We start from the raw sequence: 12445 nt of genomic DNA on the forward strand, positions 1-12445 counted from the left end.
GGTATTATTCAGCTGGTCATGTGAAGCCTTGAGACGAAGAACCATACAAGTCCATATTTTCAAATTTTGAGTAATAAGATTTTTTTCATTTGTATTGTGAACATTATATTATATATTTTTATTTTACTTGAAAATAGACAACAAAAGCTTCTCAATTCTAAGGAGATAACATTTTTCAGTGTCAGTATTAAAAATCAAAAGTTATTGTGATTTTATATTTCTGAAATGTGGAATAACAGTATAACTCCAGTTCATCATATCACTTTAAACCACAAAAGATCTGATTCCTTTATCTTAGTTTTAATACAGTAACAGAAACTGCAGGTTAATATTAAGCATTTCTTTCAAGTTTATTATTTTAAAAACAGAAAATACAGTATGAACAATGTACAATACATAGACCTTCTTACAGTACAGGCAATAACAATGAATTATTAACAAAAAACAATATATAAATAAATAAGAGGACAGTTTTCCGTTGTTTATCATGATGGGCATAGTCTCTGAACTTTGATCACTTCTTGAATGTTTAGATAGCTCCAATAGTGCACCTTGTCGTTTATTTAGAAAAGCTGGCGCAGCGCACCTGTGTATATACTACTTTAAACTGTTCTCGCGTTCCGCCATCTTACGATATAAATAAATATATAAACAAATAAACTCTGCTTGCCGTACTTTACACAGGACTGGCGGGAAATATGAATGAATACAGCTTTATTATATATGGTATGTGGTTTATTTTGATAGGTTAACTGTTTATGTGGTGTTTAGCGCTCCTTAGCGCGTTCAAAGAGAGAGAGAGAGATCACATCACATATACGGTTCTTCCACTCACCTCTTTTGGTGGATTTTTCCCTGGTTTTTGTTCTCCTCTTCGAGTCAAATATGGTTTTCCAGCATCCCTCAAAGCCTTCCTTACTCTGTCCTTCCATTTGGTCATGTCGGCTCTCTTTTTTTTGCCGAGGTTTTGCCTTTTAATGTCCGAAGCGGACATGACAGCAAGCGGCATCTCCATTCTTCTTTGTGGACATAAACGTTTTTTCCGCGTGACGCTATTTTAACGTTTAAAATGCGGACTCTTGGTCGCGCGAAAATATCCCCAAACTGTTTCTGTATACAAAGTTCACACATACAATTAATGTCACATGGTTATCTCATTTTTTGTTTTTTTGGACTTATACGGTTGTTCGTCGCACACACTCATGTGATCTCAATATGTTGGTACCCTTGAGGCGACCTGTTCCATGTGTAATAAAACAGCTTTTATTGGGCTGCTGATAAGACATGGTTTTTTATCACAAGATTTTAATAATTTTTCATAAATAGTGGTAAATTTTATGTAATAATAGGCCTATATCTTAATATAATGCATTTCTTATAAATCCAGTCTTCTTGCGTTTAAAAAACAATCTAATAATATGCAAATTAACAAATTGTCTCAGGTTACGTATGTAACCATGTTTCCCCGAAGGGAACGAGACGCTTTGGGAACGCCTCCAGCGTGACCGCGCTCTGAATCACATGTGTAATCTGTCCAATGGAAGGGCGAGACGTCACGGGCCTCACAGGGCTGTGTCCTGAGTCCCCTGCTCTACTCTCTCTACACGAATGACTGCGTGTCCTCTCACAGCTCCACATCTATTATCAAATTCGCTGATGATACTGTGGTTCTGGGCCTCATTTCCAACAATGATGAGACCGCTTACTTGGATGAGGTAGAGAGACTCACATCATGGTGCCAGGAAAACTGTCTCTCTCTGAATGTGAGAGAAACTAAAGAGCTGATCATGGACTTTAGGAAGAGACAGCAGCGGCCCTACACTCCTCTTATGATCAGTGGGACCCCTGTGGAGAGGGTGAGTAGCTTCAAGTACCTCGGTGTAAACATCTCCGAGAACCTGACTTGGACTACACACATCCAAACACAGGTTAAGATAGCCAGGCAAAGACTGTACCATCTGCGACAGCTGAGGAAATTCAGGGTCTCACCAGCTATCCTGAAAACTTTCTATTCAGGGACCATAGAAAGTGTATTGACTCAGTGCATCTCAGTGTGGTATGGAAATGGCTCCAATCAGGACTGCAAAGCACTACAGAGAGTTGTGCGCTTAGCTGAGCACATCTCAGCGTCTGCTCTACCCTCTATGCAGGACATCTACCTCAAACACTGCAAAAGTAGAGCTGTCAAAATCATCAAGGACTCAAATCACCCTGGTAACCGTCTATTCACTCTGCTACCATCTGGTAAGCGCTTCCGTAGCCTGATGGCAAAAACTGAGAGACATAGGAAGAGCTTCTTATCCTAGGCCATCAGGCTTCTTAACTCTAACTCTGTGTCATAACATCTCACGACTCCATGTAAATATCACTATATCAATAAGTTATTCATAATTTTTTTTTCTACCTCGTATTGCTGCTATGTAAATACCCTGTACAACTTTTTGCACATTCCTTCTTATATTACTATTTAAGTCAACAAACATACTGACCTGCACATTTATATTTATATTTTTTCTACTTTTCTTTTTTCTACTTTTCTTTTTCTTGTACATTCTGTGTTTATTGTATTCTATATAATTGCACTGTCCTTGGAGTGGACCTGACTTACATTTCACTGCTGGTTATACTCTGTATAATTGTGTTTGTGACAAATAAAAATCTTGAATCTACTGTAACCTTACAATAAGTTTTTTAGGCAGACCAAGAAATAGAGCATTACAATAATCCAGACGTGATGTGATTAATGCATGAATTAAGATTTCAGCATCAGCTAGAGTCAGAGAAGATCGAAGACGTGCAATATTACGAAGATGGAAAAAAGAGGTTTTAACAACAGAAGAAATGTGAGAGGCAAAAGATAGAGATGAATCAAATAAGACACCAAGATTACGGACCGATGAAGAAGGCTTAACATGAACCCCGTCAATTTCAAAGGACGGGTCCATCCTTTTGACTGAGGTAGCAGAGCCAATCATCAAAATTTCAGTTTTGTTATTATTTATCTTAAGGTAATTCAAGGACAACCAATGCTTGATATCCCTGATGCATGCAGTTAGTGAGTCCGGCAGTGATAACCTATCAGAGCTGGTGGATAGGTAAATTTGAATGTCAACAGCATAGCAATGAAATTTTAGTCCATGCTTGCTTATGATGTCACCAAGTGGATATATGTAAATGATAAACAGAAGTGGTCCAAGAACTGAACCTTGAGGAACACCCTGTGAAACTGGAGCAGTGGCAGATTTATACCCTTGTATGGTGATATAATATTTTCTATCGCTAATGAGCCAAGGAAAAAGCTGAGCCGGTGATACCGATATCAGAGATATGAGTATTTCATGGCAGACTGTGTCAAATGCTGTGCTTAGATCGAGAAGAATCAAGATGTTTATTAACCCAGAGTCCATGGACAGAAGAATGTCATTAACCACACAAGAAGAGCAGTTTCAGTGCTATATGATTAACGAAATCCTGACTGAAAAGGTTAAAAAAGTCCATTAGCATTTAAATCTTAATTGTGAAGCCTCAACTTTTTTAAGAATTTTACTTACGAATGGTAAATTTGAGATTGGCCTATAATTGTTCATGTCTAAATGTTCAAGAACCGTTTTTTTAAGTATGGGAGTCACCGCAGCCATTTTTATTTCTGCTGGAACAATGGCAGATGCTAAACTACAGTTAATCATATGTGTTATGAAAGGTTCAACCTCATGATCTTAAGCAAAACAGTAGATGTAGGATCAATCTGGCAGGATGTAGAATTTGACTTCACAATTATAGATCTCTTGTGGCAGCAGAAGTAGTGAAAGTAAAGGCTGAAAGAGAGTATGTTGGGTGAGCCGCGTCAGCTGACATCAAATGATCATTTGAGTCAGTTGTATGAGGGGTGTCTTTGGAAATGGATTCAATGATTGACTTCGCTTTGTCTGAAAAGTAATGAGAAGTTATTCACAAGCTCCTCAGAGCCAAACATAACATGTTGTGGAGGATTAGTGAGTTTGTTTACCATAGCAAACAGAGATTTGGGCCTGCACATGGAATTCTTAATAGTAGAAGAGACATATGAGGATCTTGCAGCATTGAGGGCTGTATGGTAATTGAGCAAATGTTCTTTCAAAGCCGAAGAGTGCACACTGAGTCCAGTTTTCCTATACAGTCTTTCCAAGCATCGTCCCATAGCTTTCATTGCTCGAAGTGCAGGAGTGAACCAGGGTGAAACGTGTGTAGATGGAACCAATCTAGTTTTAACAGGAGCATGTTTCTCAAGTATGTGGGAAATGGTATTATTATAGATGCTGCATATTTCTGATGGACAGTTGGATAATAAACAATCAGACAAGGTAGAAACCCTTATTGAATCAGAAAAAGCAGATGGATCCACAGAACAGATTTTACGATAAGTGAGCACTTTTTTCACAGGTGATGTAGAAATTCTAAAACTAAAACTGAAGTTTAGTAGTTTGTGATCTGAAAAAGCAAAATCAGTTCTACTAACAAGAATATTATTTAAACCAGATGTACATATAACATCCAATATATGACCCCTGGAGTGAGTAGCAAAAGTTACATGTTGAGTTAGACTGAAACAGTCCAGAACAGACATAAATTCCTTGCATTACAGTGTTTTCATGTATATTAAAATCACAGAAGTACAGATGAATAACTAGCACAGACAAGTATAAGTGAACGTTTTGGAGGTCGATAAATTAAGATTACAGCCATTGCTGTTTTGCCAGTCGTTTTCAATGCAAGATATTCAAAAGATGCAACGTCATGGAACTCGATCTTAGATATGTTGATACTCTCACAACAAACTACAGCCAACCCTCCACCTCTATGATGGAGACAAGATTGAAATAAATAGATGTACACAGATTGTGTTAAGAGATTTAGATGAAAAAAGTCATTAGGCACCTGCCAGGTTTCCGTCAAAAGTAGGATGTCCAGGTTTGCGTCAATGATAATGTCATTTAGCACTGATGCCTTATCTGTTAAAGAGCGACTGTTCAATAGCACACATCGCATATCTGAAGATGCAACATTGCAGTTCCCAAGAACGGGATCAACGCGTAATGGTCTCAGAATTCCAGAGTTGATTACACAATTTTCCTGTTGTGTTTTCCTAGAAGCACAGGTGTTAGTACAGATAACCGGAATACTATTTGAAGACGAGCAGTGATAAGTCCGAAGTTTCTTCTGTGAACGGTGTATGTAGCGGGGTCGGCATAAAATTCCAACTTGTTCACACCATTTATAAGTGTCTGAAGCCAAGCGGATAGATCCTTTTAAGATTCTAAGTTGATCTCATCACCATCTCGGGAGAAGTCCCTTTGTTAACATCAGCCAAAAACAGCGCAAAAAGGCCGAAAAACAAAACCTGCAAATGGTTACACGTCGACATGACCAAAAGCCAATGAAGCCCACACGACTTATCGATTTAACTACGTTAGCCAGAACCGTATCGAATCCACACAATCCACAGAAGGGAAGGCTACCCAACCATACCGAGGATTGACAACACAAAATGATAAAGAGAGTGGCGACTCACTGTATCAGATGTCGAGGAGGATTTGGAAGGAATGGAGAGGGCTCGCAGCCGAACAGTGTGAAAGGATCAAGAAAAAGGCCAGGTCAGTCATCCAAGTATAATTGAGTGAAGAAAATAGTCCAAAAAAAAAATAATCCAAGTAATCCAGATCAGTTGAGTCCAGCAGAAGAATATCCAAAGACGTATCAACAAATAAACAAACAGACAGATACCAGCCTAAAGCGGCAGCACAAACACGCCAGCGTTCTCACACCGGAAGTGACATCAATGTCGGAAGTTTATTCTGCTGTGCCTTTGTTCTAGAGCTGACAGCGCAAACTCCGTTTCAATGCAGGAACGCTGCTATAATGATATCGTCATTCATAATATACTTGTGCAAACAATGCAGCTTTACAGCGCTCATCGACGTCCTTCACGTCCACCTCCTTGGAGGAAGACAAGCAGAGCGTAGACCCCTCTCTCTGGGGGGAAGAAACCATGGCGCGGGCTTCTGATCCCAGAGAGTGGACGCTGGATCTGATGGGAAAGGAAGAAGATGGGGGCTTGCCCGTCTTCATTCCCTCCACCTGATCCAACTGTGATTCCCACGAGCGCAGCTACCGCTCTGCCGATTTTTTTTTTTTTTTTCCGGCGAAAGCAGGGCCGGCACCGCGAGGAACGCTGGTGTAAGCTCCCTCCTCAAAGAGAGCCCTCTGAGAGCAAGCAAGCATATGCAGTGACAAACGCTCACAAAGCGGGCAGTCAGATCCCTCGAGAGCTGACTCTGCGTGCTCTACTCTCAAGCAGACCTCACACGGACTGTGTGTATCCCAAGTAGTTATGTAGTGTTTGCAGGGAGGAACACGCAGCCTGTAATGCAATCTGCTCTCGCCCAAGTGCTAGTTTCCTCTGCACTTTAAGACATTGTGGAGCTTATTTCAAGTGATTGTGTAGAGACAAACAACATAAGACTCCCAACACAGATTGACAGACACGCACACAGAGTAGCGGTTGCTGAATGACAAAAAGCTGACGCCGGTTCCACCGCACTTGCTTTTATGATTGCTGGTCGATTATGCCACCCCCCCGTGACTTCTCGCCCTTCCATTGGACCGATTACACATGTGATTCAGAGCGCGGTCACGCTGGAAGCGTTCCCAAAGCGTCTCGACGCAGCTCGAGTTCCTGAAGTGCAAACATACATATACACTACTGGTAAAAAGTTTGAAATAATTCTAATTTCTTAAAAGTTGTTTAAAGCTGCATTTACTAAAAATACAGTAAAACGAATAATATTACATTTTAAAACGTACTGTTTCCTATTTTTAAATATTCAAAATTTTTTATTATTCTTGTAATGACAAAGCTGATTTTCAGCAGTCGTTGCTCCAGTCTTCAGTGTCACATGTTCCTCCAGAAATCATTCTAATATGCTGATTTGGTGATCAAAAAACATTTCTCATTATCAGTGTAGAAAATAGTTTTGCTGATAAACTGATTTTTTTTTTTTTTTTTTTTTTTTTTTTTTTTTTTTAAGAATTCTTTGATAAATAGAAAGTTAATTTTTTTTGAAACAGATCTTTTGTAAGAGTTTTTTTTACTGTCATTTTTTTTAAATAAATTTAATAAATCCTTGCTAGATAAAAGTAAAATCTTACTGACTACAAACTTTTGAACAGTGGTGTTTTTTGTTTTATTTTATTTACATTAATATCACATTAAATCCCAGGTGGCTTCATTTCATAATTTCATTTAGGATAACCTATAATTTAGTTTAAACTGTGGTGTGCACTTACTGTAAAAGGCCATAAAAGCAATGACTGTGCAGCAGTACAGTAGTGTTGTAGAGTACCAAGCTGACAAACTAGGCCCAAGTGACCTCTACCACAATTTTAAACTCTTAGTCCCTATAGGATATGCCTCTAGGTCAGGATTTGCCAAATATCTCTAAAGAGCTGAGAGAGCCAAGTCAGTATTTTATTTATTTTTTTGTCAATAGCTGTTGCCTGGTGAGCTGTGAATCGTGTGTATGTAATCAATTTGCGTGTGCTAGTGTTCTCTGTCTTCTTTCCCCTTCACTGCAGAGAGTTTACCTTTGTTAATACTGTCAGATTGTAACACGCTACGCTAATCAGGATTATTTCCAGCAAGCTGTAATTTGATTATCTAATATTGAATCAATCACAGTGGTTCAGTCACAGATGACTCAACCCAGGATGTAAAATCTAATCAATGACACTGAGTCTTAAAGGTTGTCTTGTGGTGCGTCGGTTCCTCTGATTTAGGGTAGCATCAACTTGTTTACAAAACGGCACCAAAACGTAATATAATTAAGTACTATAATCAGGTAAATGTGTTAATAATATTACAGAATACAGAGTGCATTTCTGTTTATATTGCATCCTGTAATTTAACAACATTGCAATTTGCTTGGATCCACCTAGACCAGTGGTTCCCAAAGAGGGGTATGTACACCCAGTGGGGTGCTTGAGCAGACTTTATTTATATAGTTTCTGCTAGTGTACAGCTGTTTGAGACACAATATAACCTAGAGCTGATATTCATATCTAAAACTCCTGCTCTTAACGTACACTATATTGCCAAAAGTATTGGGTCACCCCCTTCTAATGAACATGTTTGACTACTTTAGTAATTTCTATGAGTACAAATCTTAATGTTTAAGCATATAATGATATTCTAGGTAATTGTGTGCTTCTAATTTTATAGCAACAGTTTGGACAGGACCCTTTTCTATTCTAACATGACAGTGCCTCTGTGTATAAGGCAAGGTTCAAAAAGACATGATTGATTCAGTCAGTGTGGAAGAACTTGACTGGTCTGCAGAAAACCAAGTCCTAATCCCAGCTGAACACCTCTGGTGTGACTTTAAATGCAGACCTTGAGCCAAAAACCCATCACCGAACACCAATGACTTGTACATAAGGGTACTGTCATTTTAGAAATGTCCAAAACTGATGCAACAGAAATGGAAATACAATTTTTAAATACATGAATTGTTTCCATCTTTGTTGCCACAGTTTTGTTAGTGCCCTTTTCTGTTCTAAAGAAGGGGATGTCCCAACACTTTTGTCCTTATAGTGTATCTTAGCATTGCCATGGTGCTCATTTCTCTTTCCTTGAAGACGTGGATGTTAAAAATATGACAATTGTTCAGTGGTATGATCATCATGATGCTTTGCTACCATGATACTAACACGAACATAAGATATGGAACAGACACTGAACTTGTGTGTGTATTAAGAAAGTAAAAGTGTGTGAGTTTGTGGTGAAATTCCTGTTATTATGGGAGTCAAAGATTACTTTGAAATGGAACATACAGAAGTATGCATGGCATTTAAGTCTATTTCTGAAGTATCTAAATTCAAAGAAACCTTTAAAGGCGAGTTGAGCCATTTCCTTTAAATTGCCTGTCATCTTAAAGTCAGCATGAATTACTGTTTTTATCCCATTTTACTTCCATAATGTGACGCATACCTTAAATGTCAAAAGGTTGGTGTCAGAAAACTTGCATTTATACTTTTTACATTGTTCCAAAGATTTGTAATTTTTCTGTTCATTAAAAATCATCTAAAATGTATTATGGTTTCCACAATATTAAGCATTGATAATAAATAAATCATGTGACACAAATATTCAACTTAATTATATTAATATAATGTGAATTACATTTTTACAATATATAAAAATATAAGTTATTTAAATTGTAATATTATTTCATAGTATTACTGTTTTACTGAATTTGCGATCAAATAAATACTGCCTTGATGAGCAGTATAGACAATAATTCTTTCAAGATCATGTAAAAGATCTTACTGACCACACGTTTAATATTAGTTTATTTAAAAATAAAATACAGAGTGGGAGTATCCAGAAGGAATTGATTTGAATATCCAGCACAACAATAATTTTCACTTTCCTTATCTTTCTATCTATCACATAAAGAGTTGTTGTCTGTCTGCATCACTCAGGGACTCCCTTCTGCTCTCCCATAACTGCCTCTTCATCTGCCCTTGACTTCTTTTCAGGTCTTGCTGTGTCCAGTCGTCTTTTTGCCATTTTTCTGTTTCAGTGAGAAAGAATATCTTTCCATTTAGCCTGACAAAGAGGGTGATAACCTTGCCCAAGGTCTGGCATAATTGACATTGTCAAGCCAGTTAGTTGTTTTCAGATGGAGAGGAGCTTTTCTGCTTTGCAAGCTGTCTCCAGTACAGAGCACACATTCCTGGGGTGCATCAACCATGGCAGATCAATCTGCGAAGCCTCCAGGATATTTCATCATTCTTTGTCTCTCTGATTTTCTTCTCTGTCATCCTGTCAGGTTCCACAGGCTGGAAATACAGTGGACATTTGACTCTCCATGCTATTGCTAAGCAGTTAGTGCAAGTTTTGCCTTTTCTATAAGCATGGCCAGGAAGGCAGAATGATAAAACTGTGCCCCTGAAAAATGAGCTGCATGTTGACTTCAAGGCTTAAAGCACAGAAATTTTGACTTGCGTATTTCTTTGTCCTGACAGTTTACATTTACATCCAACTATGTTTACATTAATGACCCACCAAGGTGCATAAGTTGACAGTCAGCTCTATCTAGAGTTTGATGAAACTTTTAAGGATGGCCCACTGGCCCGGAGCCAGTGTTGAGAGAGTTTTGGCCATTTTTATGCCTTGCAAACCTAAACGTGTGGTAACTGTAATGTGCTCATTGTCATTTTATCACCAAGAGAATGTTTTGTCATCGTTTTTATTTAAAAGTTTGTGAATTTATGGAGTTACATTACATTTAAAGTGAATTTATGGAGTTACATTATAGCTGCAGAAGTAATGTTGCAGTGTAGCAGTATTGATGATAGCAGTGCCATTTAAAAAAAAAAAAAAGAATCTTGATATCATTTTAATACATTAATATTATTGAAAATAACCCTGCACCAGTAACTTTGCCCTCCATTTGATAATCCAGTTGGTAGCTACAGTATGTCTTATTTGTGTAATCCTGTTTATTTTGAGCAACTGATTTAAATTAAAATTGTTTATTTCTAATTTAGCAAATATTATGTAAAATAAATATAAATTTTAATTTACTGTTCATACTTCATTTATAAAACACATTATGTACTATCTTTAAATTTAAATATTGTCTTATCACATCTATCGGCCACCCTGATCTCTAAAATATTGACACCAGTCATCAATTTTGATATCCGTATGGATCGAGCACTACACTTTCCTATGGATTTATAATTCTTAAATTCGTTTAAAGTTTGTTTTAAAAAAGTAACCTTGCAGAATGTATGGTTGACATTTCCCAGCTGCCTGACATAAACCACAAATTACTTATGGCGCTTTTCCACTGCATAGTACGGCACGGCACGGTTCAGTGCAGCTCACTTTTGGCGGGTTTTCCACTGGGAACAGTACCTGGTACCTGGAACGTTTTTTAGTACCACCTCGGCCGAGGTTCCAAGCGAGCCGTACCGTTACCAAAACATGACGTTTAAACTCTGCTGATCACTGATTGGCCGGAGAAAATCGTCACTGCCTGCGTTATTGAACTTTCAGCACGAGACACAACAGACCCGCTAGATTTACATCAGCACAGCCAGCGAAGGATCGAACGCAACTTTTGAATGAGTGCACCTTTTTAAACAACCAAAAAATGGCTGTTTCGTTGTCTGTTGAGGAAGTACAGATGTTCCTCTCGTTGATAGCCAAGGAGCGGATCCAGCGAGCGCGTGATGGAGCGATGCAGAATTAAAACGTTTTTCAGGAGTCATGGCAGTAGAGGCAGTGCAACTATAACGACACGTGAATAATCCCACCCACTCTAAAGCGGTACTAAACTGCAGTGGAAACACAAACCGAGCCCAACTGAGCTGTTTCGTGCCGTTCTGAGCCGTGCCGCGTCGTAGCATGCAGTGGTACGACTCGGCCATGCACCATGCACCATTAGTTCAACATGAAAAGATATAAATGAATATTCCATTACACTGGATTTTAATGGTAGATCGGCATCTACAGAGCATCAGGCCTGAGCAGAGACCATAAAGCCACACACAGCAGCTTTCAGCATCACAGCTGAGCCTTCACTGGGCCTTAGGTGTGGAGCTGGCAAAGCATTCATTGCTCTCCTGGGATAAGCCTGAGATAAACACATTTAGGTGCACATGTGACCTATGAGCCCATTCAACAGTGCCAGCCTTCATCTCTCCCCCTCCCACAGGAAGTCCAATTGAAAATTAGCCCTTTATTGGTTAACACCAAGTCATTTACCCACAGCACAGAATTGCAGTTTTTTTTATTTATGAGACTATAAGGGTGATCCTAAAGGTGGTCTGTTATTGTGATTGTATTGTATGCTATTATAGAAATTGTTATCAGTATGATTGTATAGATTGTGTGATGCCATCTTCATCTTTTTTTTTTCCTCCAGGCTTATTTTGGCTGCTAACAGAGATGAATTCTACAGCAGACCGTCCAAAGCTGCGGACTTTTGGGGCAACAACAACGAGATCCTCAGCGGTAAAGATCAGTCTTATTTTTCAGTTATTAGACAAATATTTAATATCCAAAGTCCAGTTATTTATCTCACCTACATTTTGAGAATCATTGGCTTCGCTGTGTCACTGAGGAATTCAAATGTTGGTTTTTATGTTAGCGGAGTTCGTCTGAACTGCATATAACTGAGTTCCTACAGTTTAGGATAAACAAGAGTTTCTTCAAGAGTCTTTTTATGGTGTCTCACAGAGCCAGACATTTGATGAGGAAGTCGTGGCCTAATGATTAGACAGTCGTACTTGTAACCTAAAGGTTGCGAGTTCGAGTCTCAGGCTCAGAGCAAGGCACCGAACCCCCAACTGCATAAATGGCTGCCCACTGCTCCGGGTGTGTGTTCACGGTGTGTGT

General features: G+C 38.7%; 1 protein-coding gene across 2 annotated transcripts in view; it reads left to right on the forward strand.

Annotated features, from left to right (window-relative positions):
• The window catches only part of tango2 (transport and golgi organization 2 homolog), a 33316-nt gene that overhangs the window by 1540 nt on the left and 19331 nt on the right, over window positions 1-12445 (forward strand). For both annotated transcript variants that reach the window (XM_079418465.1, XM_079418466.1), the window contains exon 3: window positions 11973-12061. In XM_079418465.1, coding sequence (XP_079274591.1) covers window positions 11973-12061 — 89 coding nt within the window. The remainder of the gene's footprint in view (window positions 1-11972; window positions 12062-12445) is intronic.

This window comes from Barbus barbus (genome assembly GCF_936440315.1).
Source record: "Barbus barbus genome assembly, chromosome: 6".
Lineage (NCBI taxonomy): Eukaryota > Metazoa > Chordata > Actinopteri > Cypriniformes > Cyprinidae > Barbus > Barbus barbus.